General features: G+C 29.4%; 2 protein-coding genes across 2 annotated transcripts in view; one reads left to right on the forward strand and one right to left on the reverse strand.

The window, feature by feature from the left end:
* Positions 1 to 5,068: 5,068 nt before the first annotated feature.
* LOC107449071 (uncharacterized) lies at positions 5,069 to 12,479 on the forward strand. The gene is made up of 3 exons (XM_043050184.3): positions 5,069 to 5,596; positions 7,430 to 7,666; positions 10,603 to 12,479. Exons 1-3 carry the CDS (start codon positions 5,479 to 5,481, stop codon positions 10,836 to 10,838), a joined length of 591 nt encoding a protein of 196 aa, XP_042906118.1. The 5' UTR covers positions 5,069 to 5,478; the 3' UTR covers positions 10,839 to 12,479.
* Positions 12,480 to 13,491: 1,012 nt separating this feature from the next.
* Positions 13,492 to 20,215, reverse strand: part of LOC122270903 (glutamate receptor ionotropic, kainate glr-3) — a 38,281-nt gene continuing 31,557 nt past the window's right edge. Inside the window, exons 9-10 of the mRNA XM_087161051.1 lie at positions 17,154 to 17,413; positions 13,492 to 13,951 (exon numbers count right to left, since the gene is read on the reverse strand). Of these exons, the coding sequence (XP_087017177.1) occupies positions 13,642 to 13,951; positions 17,154 to 17,413 (570 nt within the window). The 3' untranslated portion in view covers positions 13,492 to 13,641. The remainder of the gene's footprint in view (positions 13,952 to 17,153; positions 17,414 to 20,215) is intronic.

Consider the following 20,215-nt stretch of genomic DNA (forward strand, 5'->3'; position numbering starts at 1 on the left):
AAAATTGCGAAATATATGAGTAATTTAAGTATTTCTTTTATACTGCGCATGCTCCTAAAAATTTCAACAATTTTTTCCCTCATAATTTTGTTGTGAATTGTATTTGCCATATAATGAAAAAAGTTTCATTTGAGTATCTTATGTATTCAAAATGTTTTAAGCAATTTTCTAAGTAGTTTTTGTACTTTTTAGAGGACAAAGACAAATTTAAATGACAAATGATAATGCCTAACAATAAACGTTCATTTACCAAAATATGACAACGTAAGGAGAAAAAAAATACTTTTATGGGGATGATCCCAAACAATGCCGGTGTCATTTTTAATAAAACTTATTTAATTGTACAAAATAAGATTTGTGAAAAACCCTTATCATTTTCAGTTTATTTAAAAAGTACAAAAACTACTCAGAAAATTGCTTAAAACTTCTTAAATTTTTAAGATATTTTCTTAATTAGTTGCCAATACGTTTTTCTACAAAATTAAGAAAGAAAATTCAAAATTTTCCCACACATGTGTATAAAAGAATTATTTTAATCGCTAATATCTTGTACAATTTTAAATGATTTTTTTCTCAAATTTTAAATCAAAATTTTGTAACTAATTTTAAACTGCTCTTTAAATTTGGTTTAATTTTATTGAATATTTTTAAAGCTATAGAAAAAACAAAGTTAATACGACAAGAAAGTTGGTTTTTTTATAAACAATGTCCATATCTTCAAAAATATTTAAGCCTGGCTTACGAAATTTAGTGCAATTATTGCATATAATAACCAAAATAATCGCTACGAGTTGCAAATTTATTGCTGCATTTTTTTTGCATGCGGTGTTCAAAAACACTATTTTCCGTTAATAATTCATTGTCGGTTCCTCAAACCTCGAAGAGCTTTGAACTCCATTGTTCAAGAAGCTTTAAACTTCATTGTATAATTTTAATCCCCCTTTTCTAATCTGATCTCAATAATAATTGGGGAGCGTTAAAAAACTTTAAGTTTTTCTTCACATAAATATTATTTTGGGATCAAATCTCATGCTTCTCTCAATAAAGTTTTTACGGAGACTCTGAAGTTTCATAATAATGGCAGTCACTCTGTCTTTACAGGCGAAACCAGACTACATCTATGTATTTAGTATTTTTTACATCCTATGTAAAGTAAAAGTTTTCCACCACATTTAATTTAGCTTGAATTTAAATAATGAAAGATCCAAAGCTGAATTCTAAAGGTGAGTATTAAAGATCATTCTCACTGCCTGCTATTTTTTCACACTCGTATGTGAATGCGAACCATATTGATGAAAATTATTTATCCGCGAAAGAAAAAATCGCTAAACAGGTTCTCATTTGCATGTGAAAAAATGGCATCCAATCTTTTGATCAGGGACCATTCACACTGCATCCGATTGTCCGAGATGCGCGTGTGGTGTATTTCACAAATTAGGTTCTTATATGGATGGTTGACCGTGTAAAGCTAGGCACAGATGACATTAGGTGTTAAAATTCGTCGTAAGATTTCCGGGTTACTGCTTCTGATTGATTTTTTCGCCTAAGTTTTAAAACGCGCGCCACCCAATATTATTATACTTGTACTATTTTTAACACGACGCGCTCTTTCAATTTAACTTTCAACGAAGCAAACAGCAAATGAATTCCGAAGACCCCGCAAGCTTACTATGATACTGCCGAAAAAATAACAAACGTCGCTATTATACACAAATCTACCCAAATAAGGGATGATACTTAAAACATAACAAACCTTAAGCTTTATTTACGTTGTGATGTAAATTTTCTTAAATTTGTCTCAGGCTCACGACCTGTTAGAATTTATAAATTGTAGAAACTTCTTGTGAATGATAAAATTAATCGTAAATATAATTAAAACTTGAATGGAAATTCAAATCACATTATTAAAACTTTCTAGAATATTAACACTAAACATACCAACACTTTTCAATGCAATACAATACAACATACAAAAACCGGTCTTTTGACCGATTATGGTATATGTTGGAATCATATTATATGTTATAGAGTAAAATTATATCTTGGAATCATTGCATAGTTAAACAAGAAAGAAATATTTTTTATGAAATAGAATTCGGTTGTGTTAAATATTGTTGTATGTTCGTAAGAAAAGTTCGTTCGTATGCAGAACATTATATTTTAAGCACAATATACAAGGGACTAGCCAAAGCTGTAGTAGATCATTTATCCGCAAGCGTTACCAGGGTGCACCACGAGGAGGTAGATCTACGTTGCACCCCTAACTGTAAAAAGCTCCTACCGTTGCTGTAAAAAGCTCCTACAGGGTCTGTTTGGGTTTTCTAAGGAAATTGTTTTGCAGTGGATCCAGGGACACTGCGGTGTAGCTGGTAATGAGTTACCAGACCATCTTGCTAAGCAGGGAGTTTCTATCCTACAGACATCAAAGAAAGCTGTCTCTCTCACCAATGCCAAGAGCCTAATCAAGAAAAAGGTGATAGATCTCACTATAAACCATACACAGAGAAAAATTCTGGTAAGATCTGGTGGAATAATCTCAAAGATCTTCTAATGTGGCCAAGACGTAGGGCAGTTGCTGAGTTTCACCTGACTACCGGACACGACTGCCTCCTCAAACATCTCCCTCGAATTCATGTTGCTCAAGCCCCTTTCTGTACCCTCTGTGACCTTCAAGCGGAGATGAATGCAAACCACCTTAGTCTTGCACGGCGCTGAGGGACATCTCTTTGTGTGACCGTCACTGGCGCGCAAGAGACTTATTGGTTTCATAGACTTTTCCTGCCACGTTTGTTTTGTTTGTGTTTGTTTATTTTGTTGTTCCTCCCTTTTGTGGCGAGTGATCTTCTGTAACCTTGGCCATTGGAAATAAAAAAAAATATTTTACACATTGAGCAATGAGCATTGACCTATATTCTATTACAAATGAAACAATATTTATCTGACTCATTTTAGAAAGAAAATTTTAAGAAATATTGGATTTTGAAATATGGATTTTACATAACAATTAAGAAGTCAGAATAAAAAAGTGCTTTATAAATAAAACTGGTGTATAATAACATGTATGCTTGTTAACAAGCATACATGTTATACATCAATTAAGTAATGAAAACGTTTTCATTACTTAATTTCTCTACCTATGATTTTAAACTTGAGATGAATTGAAAGTGTTACAAAAACACGTCTAATAAAATAATCTGACTTTCTTTCACTCTACATAAATAAAAATTAGTGAAAAATCATTTTTCTATAATGCATGAAAGTTTTTGTCATTCTGATTTTGCTATGATTTTTGTTAGAACTTTTTTAATAAATTCATTTAAAAAAAAAAGAAAAGAAAAAAAGATGAGTACAATGAATTACAGACATATTTTAAGTAGGAAAATCACAATATAGTTACCAATTAAGTAATTAATAAATTATGTGAAGGTAAGTTATGTAGAAAATGAGTTTTCACTGTTATTATTCAATGTAATCACACTACTCAGAAAGAATATTGTTTACCAAAAGATATGCAGATTGACAGTTAAACCATTTAAATAATAGTGATGTTAAGTAGGTACATAGTCTCACTAGTGCTGCACAATGGGCTATTGGCAACGGTCTGGGAAACATCTATGAGGAGAATCCGAAGACATACCATCGCAATTTCGATCCTCTGCTAAGAGGACGGCTCCCCTGCTTTGGTAGCCCGGTGACCTGCGAGCGAAGTTGAATTCCTGATGGTAGAACAGTTTAGCAATGACCGATACCACGCACCCTCGGTCCCTACGCAGGCAGATCAAAATGGTCACCCACTTGCTTACTGATCGGACTGCAGACAGTGATGCTTGCTATGATGGTACCCCAAGAATAACAAATGTTGCTATTTTACACAAATAAAGCCAAATAAGGGATAACACTCAAAACATGACTGTACCTTTCACTTTACTTATGCTGTGATATTAATTTTGTTAAATTTGTTTTAGGTTGCACCAGTTAGAATTTATATATTACCGACATATATTGCATTATTCCATCAGCGCTTTTAATGCAAAATATTCTTGTGGGGGGGGGGTACTATTCGCGATCGCAACGCTCGAATACGCCATCTGGGGAGTAGACCGGTTCTATGCTTTTGGCCCTACCCCTTTCCCTCTCCGACTCTTTTCAGTTGTATAGGAATGTTCTATGATATTTTCCCCCTTCTTAATATTTTTCGTATTTAATTGTCCCGAATATTTTTAAAAATTTAAAAAAAGTTTTCTTTTAGAGCATGTAGTTTCATGTAGTTTTCAGTTCCGCATAGTTTCCTTACTTGAAAGTTTTTAATCTACTTGAAAATCAAGTGAGAAACTGACGTACTTCCTTCTTTTATGACTCTCCTCATGCTAATTGTGAAAGCATGTGAAGTTTTGCCATAGGTAAAGAGTTCTGTTCTGCTCCACCTACAGCCCGTTTCGATCGCCAATTTATTCGGCGATGAAAAATTTGCCATGCTAGTTTCCTTTCTACTTTGACTCATTTAAATTTGAACGCAAAATACAATTTTTATCTTAAATGCTTCTCATTACTTTAAAATTTCTGCAGTGCTTATGTTTTGTGTATTATAATTATCTAATTTTAATAATTTTCTTATATTAATTAATATTTCATTATATTTTAAAGTTTTCTTTTCTTTTTTTTTCTTCGAACTGTTAAATTTGAATTTTCTTTTTAATTATTTTTAATATCATATCAAAAAAGAAAGCATGTCAACTTTTATTTATTTCAACACTTTGCAAATACTCATATTTTCTATGTATTGGTGATCAAAATGAGTTACAGGTGGCGTAGAGCAAAACTCTTTATCTATTGCATGCTTTCCCCATTAGTGTGCTCAGAGTCATAGAAGAAGGAATTCTGTCTTGATTTTCAAATAGATTAAAATGTTTAAGTTAAGAAACAATATGGAGCTGAAAACTACATTGAGCTTAGTTCAATAAGAAAACGTCGTGGAAATTTTAAAATAATATTTTTGATAATTAAATGAGAAATATATTAAGAAAAGGGGGAAAATACCGTAGTATATTTCTAAACAACTAAGAGGAGGAGAGAAGGAAAAGAGAGTAGACTAAGACATGGAACCGGTCTTCCAGATGTTAAGCTCAACCATTTCAATTACATACAGCGCCATCTTTAGCATAATACTCCGGTCCAAATGATCGGAATGAAAATGTCAAGTTAGATAAAACGAAAACACTTGCTTCTCACAAATCTTAAAACCAGTTATTTGTTATTTTATTATCTCTGTTTTCTGCTCTCATAATTTTCCTTTTCCAAATTAATTCTCCTACCAGTTGAACTTTTCACCAAAGTGTGGAAGGTGGTGATGAAATTTCTTTATGTTTAAGTTCCGTTTCTCTAGTTTTTAAATTAAGTTCTAAAATTTTTTATAGTTTACTTAAACTTGTTGGATTAATATCGTTCTAGGATTGTTAGCAAGTGATTTTATATATAATCATGTCATTGAAGATAATTTTATTTCTTGGTTCCGTACGTGAAGGCAGAAACTGTACTAGAGTGGGCAGTTTTATAAAGAAGAAATTAGAAGAGAAAAATCACATTGTTAGAGTGTTTGGTAATTAAGTTCTATGTTTTCACCTACCTCATTATAGTTTCGACATCCATTACTAAATTAAATATGGTACCCTCACAGAGCCGCTGTAAAAAAAAAGAAGAAAAATTTCTTTTGGATTTCAGGATGTATTTTACTTCAACTTGAATTTCTTTTATTATTGTTAACACATATTTTCCTGACATTACTGTTATATACCAAATGCTAAAATTTGTATCTTTTTTTAAAAAATTCAATTGTTCATTGCAATGTACAAATGACGAATTTTTGTTATTTCACTACTAGTGCTTAACTGAGAAATTAAGTTAAAAATGAAGAATTAAGTTAGTGTGTTAATTAGGTACACATAATTGAAAGATTTGTAAAAACCTTTATTATATTCGGGAAAATAATCCAAACTAATTAATTTATCTTATAAATTACCCTTTAACGTTTTGGCATTTTAACCTAAAAGACGTAATTTAATTGCAACATGGAAACACATTAATTTTAATTATTTCAAGAATTGGTATAATTTCTGGTTAAATATAGTTGGGATTACCTGTAGAGTATTTCTACAATATCCAATAGTTATTTTTTACTTTGATGCAATTAATTAATATATATTTTATCCAGTATTGTGCTTTACTCTAATTGTAATTAATTATATTAATTTTAATGTTAATTTAGATTTTGTCTAAAATTTTTGTGGATATAATAATCAAGGTTCAATCCTGGATTTCTTACAAAAGTTTTGTTTGAATTTTTCTGAAATTCTTTGGATTTTTATAAAATTATTTTTGTTAAAAATTAAACCCTTGTTACTATGAAATACTTTTAAAAAAAGACCATTTTATATGGAACTGTATGAACATTCAAATGCAAACACTTTAAAACATATTAATTTGATTAGTGTCAGGTGCTGGTGCAAAACAAATTACATCAATATGTTATTCTGAAAGTTTTTCTTGTCAATTTAAATTGGTTTTTGTTATTAATTCACACAAGAATACAAATTTTTATGTGTCTGAAAATTATTTTTTCAGTGAATTCAAACAAAAGAAAATATGTATAATATTAAGAAAGAAATGGGTTTTGTGAAGCTCTAATTTCTATCTTTAGACAGGGGCAGATTACCCATTAGGCCTGACTAAGCCATGGCCTAGGGCCCCCTTAAATATTTTTTTTTTCAAAATAAATTTAAAAAAATTAAGAAAAACAATGATTTTTTTTAAAAAAAAAATCAGTTTAAATATATATTAATAAAATACAAAAAATGTTTTAGTTCTAATTTAACAAAATTAAGTAAAATTTAATTTATTATTATTTATTTTTATTTTAAATATGCTTTCTTAAATGAAAAGATATATAAATACTTTTATATTTGAATAAATAAAAAACATGCGAGAAAAAAATTTAATCTGAGGGCCCCAAAATTTGAATGGCCTAGGGCTCCGCGTACGCTTAATCCGCCCCTGCCTTTAGATATTGAAGATCTATTGAGTTTTTTTCAAAGCTTAAATTTTTGTGAAGGGTCTTTTAATAAGGCTTGGATTTTTGTGAAGGTTTTCTGTAATGGACCTGATACTTTCCTAAGATTGACCTCTTGATTATGAATAATAAATATTTGCTATGTTCTAATAAAGAATTTTAAATTTCAATCTAGTGTCCTCTTTAGTACGGTTTTGAAAAACCTTGATTATATGCTTTTTTTCATTCATTGGAATTTTATATTTGTTATTTTAAGTTTATAATCCACATAATAATTTTTAGGATTAATTTTTAAAAAGTTAATCTTTTATATTTTTAATTATTTTACAATATTAATTATTATTAATAATTTCAATAATTTAACAGATCCTTTAACAATGGAATTTCCAATGCTCAAGAAACCACTTCACTTCCATGGTCCTGATCAGACACCTCCTGAATGGTTAGTGAAATATAACGCTGAAATAGAAAATGCTGATGCCTATGTTGTTGTGAGTGGTGAATATAACAGATGCATCCCTCCAGCACTGACAAACATGATGAATCACTTTCCACCCAAATCTTACAGATGCAAACCTTGTAGCATTGTTTGCTACTCTGCAGGTATTTTTCAATTTTTAATCTTTCAACTTCATAGTTCAGCATATGTATTCACACGGATGGCAAGTTTTTTCCTCTACGGAAAAAACTGCTCCAGAAGAAATACAGTTGAGTTACGATTATTCGAGTTAATGTGGACGTTGACTTACTCGGATAGCGGAAAAACTCTATTAAAGGGAGGAGTATAAAAAAGGAAAGAAAATATAAATGTAATATATTTAACAAATACAAAATTTATAAGAACATACTTTACTTACTTACTTACCTATCCTCTACGTGCCTTGGGCACTTAAGGCCTCTAGCATATCCCTCCAACGCCTCCTGTCTTTAGCAATAGATCTTGCTTCCTCCCAGCCAGATATTCTACATTCTTTTAATTCGCCCAAAAACATGCGCTGGATGGTAAGTCTGGGTCTTCCTCTTGTTTTTTTACCATCCCTGGGTTGCCCATGTAAGCGCAACAGATGAAACTTTTTCTTTGGGCATTCTAAGGATATGTCCGAGCCAGCTCTTCTTCGTTTTTTAATTTCATCTTCGATTGTTTTTATTTTAGCTTTCTTTAATAGATTTTGATTTGATACTTTGTAAGGCCAGAAAATTTTAAAAATAAATCTTAAACATTTGTTTTGAAAGGTTTCTAATTTTTGTATTTTGATCTTAGTCTGTTTCCAGGTTTCTGCGCCATATAATAGTACTGCTCTAATAATAGCTTTGTAAACAACTATTTTTGTCTTTATTTCAATATTTGACATACTTTAACATACTTTATGAGAGTTAAAAAGTTCTTACTTAAAAAAGTCCTTAATTGTTTTACATTAGTTTGGGGTTTTTCTGCAGCAATGTTTTGAAATTTTTTTTAGGAATAACTGGAAGGCTAGTGTAGCCTCTTCTTGTTGCTCTATATATTCAATAGCACTTTCGATAGCTTTTGGTCCATTGTGTATGAGAGATTTTTATATGTTGATTTTCATCGTCACTGTCTTCATCATCTTCGCTAGATTCATTTTCATTATTGGCCATGTTAATGATAATTTCATTGGATCAAGTAGTTGGATTTCGTTTTCCTGAGTGTTTGAAAGATAAAATTCAGGATATTTTTTTGGCGGCAATTTAAAAATAAAAAATAAACTAGAACAAAAAAATCTTTAAAATATTTGATAGCTCGGTTAAAATGGAAACCTTGAATAATTGGGACTCTACTGTATATTTCTTTCAGTTCAAGTGGAAAAACTCTTCTTAAAAAATAAATATCAAGCATTGAAAATTATTTTTATATGGTTTATAATTGCTGTCTAGTTTAAATTATAATTTTAATTTGTATTTATAAGTAAGTGAGAATTAAAAGGAACACATTTAAAGGAAATCTAATTTTATTATTTTTAGAAAGAACCATTACAATATCATGCACAAATTTTATTCATTCAGACATAACTAATGCAATCTTATTATCTATACATATATATATTTTTTACACAGCAAGATAAAAATCTTTATTAATACTTTGTGATGGCAACAAAAAACTGAAGAGATTATGCAAATGAACAGTCATAAGAAAAAACTCTTAAGCATCAATTTTTACAAACTATAAATAAAAAATTATTTCTTGCGTAGGTAACAAAAAGCTGATGCAAACTGAGCTATAAGTTTGGCAGAAATAAAAGATTAACAGTAAATAATAGTTCATGTCAACAAAAACCTGCTCTATATTTTTATTTAAGTTATACTTGTCAATTCATACAGGTTCAATAATAATTTAGAGCTGTATTTTATTAATAATTCATAATTAATGCATGACAAAGACATGAATTTTTCTTGCTATTCTTAGCAAGTTTTTTTCTGTATTTTTACTATTTTAAATTTTTTTTCAAAAAATCTACTAGTATAATTATTTCATATGTGATTATTCAATTAATTAGTAGTAGCATTTTTTAATTTTAGAAACAATTTATATTATTAGTTCAATATGTATTTTAAAATGGAATATTTTTCCAAATTTTTTTCCATTGAACTAAATTGGATTTTTTTTTTTGTGTGTTTTGAACTAAAACAAAGAAATAAATTTGTTTTTACTATTTTTCTTCACTGAATTCAAAAAGATTTTTGATTTTTAAGTAATTCGATTGTTTATCTTTTATATTTTGCCTCATGTAGCAATATATTAAAATTGAGATACATTTTTCGAAAAATTCTTTAGATGAAATTGCATTTGAAATTCTAAAAAGTGAAATCTAAGGACAAGCTATGAAATGAAGTTATGAAAACTTTCAATTAATGAGCTATGAAAACTTTGAATTAATGAGCTAGAATTTATTTTGTGTACCTATGATTGATTAAATATATTTAATATTTTAATAGTTGATGTGTTCAATTTTGAAATTTATATTAAATATTTTATTATTAGCTTTTAATCAATTCTTTTATCAATTATATAGCTTTAAATGTGTAAGTTTTTTTTAATTTGTTGCACTTTTGATCTTGTGTTTTGAATGAAGGAAAAGAAAGAAGAGCTACGCTTTTTCCAAAGGTTATATGTTCGCATGAAACAACCTTGAGTATTGTTTTCAGATAGGTACTTCAGATAGGCTAATTATTTCAGGAATTTTGGCTAATTCACAACAAAATACAATGACACATCTTATTGCTTTCATGGAAAAGCATAGAAATTCAAGACAGGGATTTTTAAGGAAGTTTTACCATTTTTTTTTAAACCATTACTTTGAATAATTTAAAAGTAACTTTTCATTATAATGTCTGAAGCCATTCAATCTTGACATGCATACAAAAAGTGTGGTATACTGTACCATCTTACTGTTTCCATCTGAAATATTTTTTTATCTCCAAAGACACTCTTAAAAGCTTTCTCCTGAACAGTTTGAAAATGTGGCTTATTATTTTATAACTCTAATCCTTTCACTAAGTGCCTTGTCTTTTTTTTTCAGGTACTGGTGCTGGATCTACTGCTGGTATGCAACTACGATACTTTTTAGGTGAATTGGGCATGGTAACTCCAGGATTTATATTCGGAAACGCTGTGGTGCATACTGCTTACGATGCAGAAGGAAATCCTACACCATCAAATGATACTGCTATTTCAAAAGCTGCTAGGCTTATCTCCGAACTTGAGTGGTATGCTAATGCATTAAAGAATCAAACTCAAAAATGCGGCTTGCCTTAATAAATAGTAGCATTATTTTCTTAAATTACAGAATATTCTTATTGTTTCTACAAATTAGATGGCTTTCACTATAATATTTTTAGATGAATTCTTATTTTTTATTCGATTAACTTATGCCTTTTTATTGACATTTTTTTAATTCAATGCAAGTAATTCATTTCCTTGTTACCCTGAATAAATTAGAAGTTATTTTTTAAATGTATGTTTACATAGTGTTCTATTAGGATAGCCTTTTGTGCATATTTTTAGAATACATATCAGAAATTCAGTAAAAAAATAGTATACACATAAGGAGTTTCAAATTAATATTAAAATGAGGAAAAGACAAAATTTTTTATCAAAATGTAATAAATTACTACTAACATAGGGAGGACTGAAACTTTTAAAGACTAATTTAACAAATGAAGCAGGGGAGTAGTTAACTCACTGATGGCTGTGCTCGTAAAAAGACTTATCTTAACCTGCAGTAAATCCGCCCAATTGTGCCGGTTTGCTAAACTACGAATGGACTTAAAATTATAGCTTAGTTTCACCAGACTTTTTTTTGTTGTTTTTCATGCCACTTTTTTCACTTGTGATTCACCAGATTCTGATTAAGCTTTTGTTTTTTATTAAATTAAATATTAATTAGTAACACAGTATATGCATACAGTTTGAACTCATTTTTGACTAGTATAATAAAAATTTGTATTAAGGGTGGTCATTCCAGAACATCCTGTAAATTCATATCAAGTTTATTACAATAATTTTGCTAAGTCACTTGCATTAAATTAAATCATACTTAGTTTTATACATTTAATGAAACAATCTCTGAATCAATCAATCTTATTAATGAATATTTCGTATTTGAAGTTTTAAATTGTTAAATATTATTTAAAATTGTAATTGTTATTTTTAATTATGTTGTAAAATCGATCTGATTCTGCCTTAAATATATTTAATGACATATGTATTTACATTTTGACATATTTTTTTACATTAAAGTGCCTTTTTGTATTGAAAGTTTATTTTTAGTCACTTGGTTTTTGCTATTTACAATCATATATATGAGAGAATGTTATTTGTTATCAATCTGTGTTAAAATTTTTAAATTTGCTGAATATTTTAAAAAAATTTCGCCTCAGGAAAATTAGCATTTACAATTTAGAATTGCAAATGTGGGATGTTATTATTTATTTGTTTCAAAACATTTAGCTTAGATTGATATTTTTTTTACTTCAATGTTATGCTTAAGATATTTAATAAGATTTTAGTTTGTATTACAGTTTAGTTTAAATTTGAATTTCTGATTTTTTACCTTTTTGTTCAATTTTTCTTAAGTTGTAGTTTTACTTGTGATACTATGCAATACACTCAACAACATACATTACGTTAACCCTCAAGATTTGAACCCCTAGATAAAATTGCATATAAATTTCTCTGCTACATTCTACTTTCCCATTGAATTCCATTGGAGAAAATTGGTTTTTAAGGCAGGAAAGCTTGCAGCTGAAAGTTTGAAAAAAACCAGAACTTACGCTCTGAGGGTTTAAAACGTATGTATTTTGTTGAATTGAAAGCATTTTTATTTGTTTCTGGTTATAAATGAAATTAAAATCAAAAATTGTTATTTGCTACATAATAAAAAGGTGCTTTTCAGAATGTCTTGATTTAAGTCCTTGATGTGGCATATCCACACATGCATGTCAATACTTAAAAAAAAAAAAATTGCAATTTTTACTTACTGTTATTTGTGTGCTGTTTTAAAGAAAAATTATTCTTACTTACAGTGTAAGTATTTTAGACAGAAAAATAAGAGGTAATAACTCTATACCTAATTGTTTTTCTTTACAATTTTACTGTTTTTTACGTTAGGAGGCTCTTTTTTACGTCTGTCCGCTAACCCCCGTAATTGATTTTCATTTACCATCCTTATTTTTTCTTAAACGTTAATAGTTTCCTCTGAAACACAGAGAACATTTTGGTTTAAAAAAATACAATTATTTTAACTCTTTGTTTGAACATTTCGTTAATTTTAACAAAATAGATGACTTATATTTGAAAACTATTAGACATAAATTTAAAAAATAATAATTTGTACTAGAACAAAAAATAAACTTATTAATGATTGTTAGATTCAATAAAAAGGAATAAATGAGAAGTAATTTCACTCGTTGAAGAGACTTATAATAATTCAAATAGGGAACAGTTCTTATCACTATTTATTAAGTTATTATTTTATTTTCAGAAATTTCACTATGGATGACATCCATTTCTGATTGACATCCATTCTGCTTAGAAAATATTAATTTAACAATAAAATTTTTTTTTTCATCGCTTAAAAATTTTTTAAAATAAACTTAAAATGAAAATGATTATTATTCTTTTAAAAATTTAAACTGTGTAAAATAATTTAAACTAGTAAGTTATTGTACTTGTTCAAAAGTACCTCGTTGTGTCATAAATCATGTTAAAATTTGAACTTATCTTTTTATTGTTTAATTTAAATTTAAACGGTCTATTAAATTCTCTTAATTAAATATATTTATTTAGATTAATTTTTTTAACATTGTTTCCTAATTTATTTAAGACACAATTATAAATTAAAGTACTTATATTTTGGATTATTTTATTGTTGAACCATAGAAATGACTTGATTTACAGTTCAATAAGCATTTTAAATTTGCATAAAAATATTCTTATTTTAATTCCTATATTCTATTGCTAAAAAAGGTTATTGTTTATTTTTTAATGAATGTAAAAGCTTTTAAAAATTGATTGCATGGAAATAACATCTAAATGTGATTTATTACTATAATCAGAACTACCTATGTGTATGCCAAGGGTTAGCATGATGCATCCTTTTTCTCCTTCTGTGGATCGTTTTTGGTTTTTTTCTTTTAAAAATCTTTTTTTTAGTTTTTCTGTACAAAGTTGCCAAAATAAGCTGTGTTACCAATTCCATGAATCCTAGAAAGTTACCAATCATAAGAAAATAAAATGCTCCTTGTAAATCATCCATAGATAAAGCTCTTGCTTCAGTAACTGTTACTCGAGGGGCTTTAATGGTTGCTTTTATAAATTCATCGTCATACCACTTTGAAAAAAATCCACATTCCTCTAATCTGTTCACTCTATGAAGGAGAAAAAGACAAAAAAAAAATTGTTTATAAGATATATATTGGGTGTTGCAAATATAATTGGCGAAGTCAATTAGAGAAAAATGGAAAGAGATAGGCATCTACTACTTGCTTTGTTCTGCTTAGGAAACTTGATAATTTTTTTTTTTATTGAGCTTCAAAATTAGTTACTAAATTCCCCCACACGTGATATTGTAGCTAAGGGAAGCAATGTTTTCACAATGAACAGCAGTAAAGAACGAAATTGACTGTCACCCATACCAACATTTTAGTTGAAATGGTCTGATATGTAGCAGGAAACGAAGTCTTATTGTATTTTTAGACAGTTGCACCATCTGTTGCTTAGCTTTTTAAATAATTCAGAAAATTAGGAAAAGAACACCTTTCTTCTAATAAGAATGCTGTAACTATCACACTTCCTATTTTCATTAAAGAATTTTTAACTATCCACCCAATAAACAAGTCGTCATTTATTTTTAGAGCCCAAAGAACTTTATGTATAAAATCGCCAGGAAGGCATTATATTAAATTTCTAAGCATTGTATTTAACCGATTTGCATTAAATAAATTTTACATTTATTTAACCGTTAATTTTACATTTACTTTGTGAAGCTACGGTCGGACATTTCTCTACCCGTAAACTAGATTGAATGCGTTAGGAACGGACCCTGATCCGTTCCTATAGTCTGGGAAGAAAAATAGGTGGTCTTTAAATTTCTTTGGACGAGGAAATACTTTGTGTTCGTTTTCTAAAAGACAACGCAACGCTGAATAGGTTAAGAAAATATTCGAGTTGATTTAAGCAAAACATTGCCGACCGGCCTGTGTAGGGGGCAGGGAACTGTCCTTGCATCATAAAGGTCCTGGGTTCGAGTCCCGGGCAAGCCACGGATGTTTCTTTCTCTCTCTGTGTGTTCTATGTCCTTTCTCCTTTGTGTGTGAATGTGACCCGCCCTATAAACGGGTTGTGGTTGTGTGAATGGCGTGGCAGAAGTCGAATCCCTGGCCATAGATGGCGCCACTGAAAAACAGGAACTATCGCACCCCCTCTGCCTAAACAGGCATACGACAAAAAAAAAGTAAAACATTTACTTTGTTCAGTAATAATTTTTTTTTAATGAAACGCAAATTTTATTTCAATAGGAAGATTTTCTTCTTATTTTTTTATTATTAATAATATCCAATTAGGTAAAACGCTTAAAAAATTCTGTTGTGATTACTGATCAGATGTATGGATGGTTGATCGTGTAAAGCTAAGCACAGATGGCGCTAGGGGTGAAAATTCGTCGTAAGACTTCCGGGTTGTTACTTTCCATTGATTTTTACGCTTAGCCTTAAAAAAGCGCACAACAAAATATTATTATACTTGTAGTGTTTAACGCATTTTTTTCAATTTAAATTTCATCGAAACAAACAACAAATGAATTTGGAAGACTCCGCTAGCTGATATTTCACACAAATATAGCCAAATAAGCATGAGTGCCACTCTTCAGTCTTGGGGACTGAAATCAGTCTTGAGAAAAATCAATGGACTAATAAACTCTATTAGTAAAATTAAATTATTTTTTTTATTGGAAATTTAAAATTTTTTGCTGTTAAAAAAATGCATTTTAATGAAAATTTAATGATATTCTAATATCTTACTTATTGGGCAATAAAATACAAAACATAGTGTGTTTTAAAACACTGTTATTGTATATGCATGGGTCTGGGGACTGCAATCAGTCTTGAGAAAAAATCAATGGACTTATAAATTCTATCAATTAAATTAAATATTTTTTTTTCATTAGAAATTTATCATTTTTTGTACAGATTAAAAAAAGGCACATTTTAATGAAAAAATTGTTTTTTTTTGAACGATTATTGCAAAATGATCTAGCAACGATTATTTTGCACACTGCAATGAAAAAATGGTGTCAGGACTTTTATTTATCTTGCTTTTGTCAACCACACTAAATCTTATTCTTAAAGTCCTGACAAATGGAATTGATTGAACGTACATCTGTTTGAGTAAACAAAATTTGTGAGATTGCTGAATCTAAATCTGCTTTCCCCCCAACCTACTGACATGCTGGCCAAAGTTTCATCAAGATTATTAAAAAAAAGAAAGAAAGAAATAGTGCTAGAACAAAATGTAAATAATGAAGTGAAAAATGGAGATATGAATTGTTTCAGGAAAAAGTTAGTCAATCAGTAATAGGTGTAAAAAGATATACAAGGTTAGCTATTATTTTTGTTTTTTTCTTCCTCTAAAAAACATAAAATAAAGAAGAAAGTTTTTCTTTTTAAAAAAATGACCACGTGATTGATTTAATAGTAGGCTATTAACAAGGAAAGATAAACTTTGGTGACAGTGACATACATTTCTAAAAAGTTTGATAAACAAAACTAGACAGTATTATTTGGTCAAAAAATAAGTTCAGTCTTCAAATATTTTTAGAGTGGCACCCATGCAAATAAGGTATAACACTCAAAACATGTCGAACCTTACTTCTTATTTATGTTGTGATATTATAAATTATTAGAGTAATCTAAACAATGATTTATCTATGATCATCCGGTTCTTTCATCGTTTCTAACCGGAAGCAAAATAAGTAGACTAAGCACGGAAAAGTTTTATTATTCATCTGGGTGATTGAATTTATTTAATTTTTTCGGTGTTCTATAAGGATTACCCAAAATGTGTATTTTTTAAATCGAAGTCAAATATAAAGCAAATAACGTATTCAATATTTATATTTAAACGGGGAAGAAAAAAATATGTTGTATTTTTGTTTCATAGTCAGGAAGACGGCATGAAAATACAATTTGATTGCCTCATATGATACCTAATGTGATTCTGACAATGACCTTCTGACTGATCTCTGTATCTTCCGGAAATCAAACTAGTATTTATGTTTTTAAAGCAGTCATCTTAAAAAGTGATTTGTCAGATTTAGGTGGAGTTTATATTTTTTCCACGCCTTGATATTGAATAGCGATCCCTAATAAGCATACTACGTTGACTTAATTTTTGACAAGGAATCAAAATATACAAATTAAGGGGCAGCATTATAGAGAGCGTTGTACTTTTCGTTTATACTGAAATCAGATTTCTTTCAAATTTAAGACTGCTTTGTATTTTTTTTATATATCCACCAACGAGAAATAAATTTTAATTGTAATGAGTTAATTATAAAAAACTTATTTTTCTTACATGTGATCAAAACTCTGTTTACAAGGATGGCATTTTTGAATAGCAGCAGCTATGAAATCTATGCTGAAGACCTCGTTCGAGAGATGGAATCTTTCTTCTCCCAACACTGCTGTAAACCATTTCAGAATCATTCTCATGTAGACAAAAGCATACTTTTTTTCCAACACTAGCTGCATACCGTCTTTTGAATGTTCCACCAAATTATCGGGATTATCTCTAAGATGGTCTTTATAGATTGGGTGGACTTTAGCCATGTCTCTCTGAAAATAATTAAAATTATACACACATTGTTTACTTTCTTACTAAACTGTTAATAACTAAAATGGATATAAAAGTGAAATAAAAATTTTAAAAGCTGCATTTTACAAGTAAGAAAAGATTATTGAAGACCGTCTGTGAAGAATAATTTATGTTCATTTCCCCCAAAAATAACAGTTGGTTGCAACATCTGCAACAACATCTGCAACAACATCTGCAACAACAAATAACATCTGCTGCATTTTGAGGATTACCAACTTTCGACAAATCAATAGCTTGGTAGTCATGGTGGCTCAAGGGATAGAGTGTTCGTCTCCCAATGCGGTGATCCAGATTCGAATCCCAGCGATGGCTAGTTGATATGAATTCTGCACCAACCACAGTACTGACTTAAAATATCCTCAGAGGTAGACGGATCATGGGTTTGAGCAGTGCAGGGTGTTCGTGGTTTTCCTCTCCATGTAAAACAAATAATGGTTATTTCCATCAAAAGAGTCCTCCACAATCGCTTGTTTGTCCCTATGCTTAATCCAGGTGTTCCATTGTCTTCTGGATCAGGTTCAAAGATAAACGAATACTGAGTTAAACATTGATAGTTGTAATCTCAGAATCGGGTCGTCTATTCAACGCTGGTTATAAAACAAAATCAATAACATGAAAACGTGGTTCTCTCCGAGAGTTATTACACTACGAATATCGGCCGTACTGTGCAAAAACCTTTCCTTTTCGGCGCAAAATTGTTTTTTCTTCGGGGTGTGTGTTCATTTTTATTTTTATCTGACCTAAGGCGAAACGCGTATGAAAAACTTTAAGTGGTCATGAAAGTTAATAAAAGTGATGTGCGAAAAGCGTAAGATGCATCTTTTTTTATTATTGATTTTTGTCATTACTGCAACTTCTCTCTACGCATTTCGTTTTATGTCAGAAAAAAGTAAAATTATTTTCTCCTTTTCGTGCATTTGATAAATGTAGTTTTTAAGACATTTTGCAGTTTTCGACTATTATTAGGCTAAGTGTTTCAGTTAAGTTGCAGACAGTTCGGAAAAATGGTCGTAGTTTTAATTGATGATAAATTCTGTTTGGCGATAAAAGGGCGATATTAATTGTGTTTGTGGAGATCAAGAAACTGTTTAAAACATGGATTGTTTTCAGACACGGAACTCCAGCTAAGGTTTGAAAGCTTTAACTAGTCAGAAAATTGTCAAATAGATACGAAAACGAGTGAGAAAAAAAACTTATTTTTTTTTCACAAGTTTTAAATGCGGATTGAATCGAAGAACGTAGTAAGCGAAAAACTAGTAATGCGAAAGTGATGATCTCGTTTCTCAATTACCGTGAAGCAAACAAAAAATTTTCAACTTTTTTGCCCAAAAATTTTAAAAAATGTATTTAAAAAAATAGTGAAAATTTATTTTCTTCATTTAAGTTTTGTGCCTGTTCGTTTAAATTTGAAACTTTAAAGAAAAAAAAAATCTTTTTTACCGGATTTTTTTTATTACTTTTTCTTTTTCCCTTTTTTCACTGTTTTCTCCATTCCAATTTTTCCATGTTTTCTCTACATTTTGAACTTATATATATACTATACATATATATACGAACATTATTGCGAGCGAACTAAAAAAAGAGAGATATGTCGTTAAAATATTTTTGATTACTTTTCTTATTTATCCAACTTGTTGCATAGTGATGTAACTTTTCTAAAAAGAAAAGGTCATTCGGAGGAATATGTATCCAGAGTATTAAGTGATAGAACGATGCAATAAATTGATTAATACAATCAGTAATCGGAGTCATCATCGTTATAGATAATTTAGATTTTTTAATTTAAAGCAGCTTAAGGCATAGCTTTAGGGCGAGGTCACGGTTTTGTCCCATTTGAGGTGCATGAAATTAAGTATTTTGCCAAAAATAATTTCTGTAAATCTGTATTTATAGCTTAGTACCCAATTATCTTATTAATCTTAATAATCTTATTAATATTTATAAGAAAAACCCTTATTTAAATAATATTATGTTCTGATTGTTCCTCAGTTTCGGAATAGCATTACAATAACAATTAACTTTTTATGCAATACGTACTTAAACGATAGCTTGATTAATTTTCTTTTTATGAAAACAATTATCATATTTTTTTAAATTTAAATTTTGTTTGTTTAAATATGCCTTCATATTTTTTCTACTTTTTTCCCTTCAGAATGCTGCTTGAGTTGCATTATATGTTCTACAGAAGTAGTGTAAGATTTAAAACCTAAAAATAGAAATATTTTGCAACTGGAGTCGTTTAATCTTCTTAGATCGATCGTGAATAGAATATTTATGAGGATTACCGAGGATTTTGAAATGTGTAGGATTCTGTAGATTTTGAAATGAGTAGGATTACTGGGGAAGTTACAGAAAAAGATTTATATATTAAAGCAGTTGAGCAAAAGGACCAGAAAAAGTAATTTAATATTGTATTTTTTGTAGTATAAATACTTAGTAATAAGCTCGAGTTTTCTGCATTCATTGTTCAAAGCTAATATTTAACAAATCAAGGCAAATGGAATACCTGTTTGGAATGTATGTCATAAATAAAAGTATAAGGTGAAGTTCAAAATTTAATTTTACTACAAGTTATTAGACATTTCGATAGTTTAGTACTTAACCTTTTTGAACCTTACGGGACATATGCCCCACCAGACGTTCCAAGCATACTGCCTAGCTAAATAGATCTTCTTTTAACATTAAATTTGCACATGACAGTCTTTTGAACTTCCATCCTTTTATTTAAATGGTTGGCAGAAATTGTTAAATTGTCATGACGG

Source organism: Parasteatoda tepidariorum, chromosome 1 (genome assembly GCF_982258835.1).
Source record: "Parasteatoda tepidariorum strain Cologne lab strain chromosome 1, Ptep-v5.0, whole genome shotgun sequence".
Lineage (NCBI taxonomy): Eukaryota > Metazoa > Arthropoda > Arachnida > Araneae > Theridiidae > Parasteatoda > Parasteatoda tepidariorum.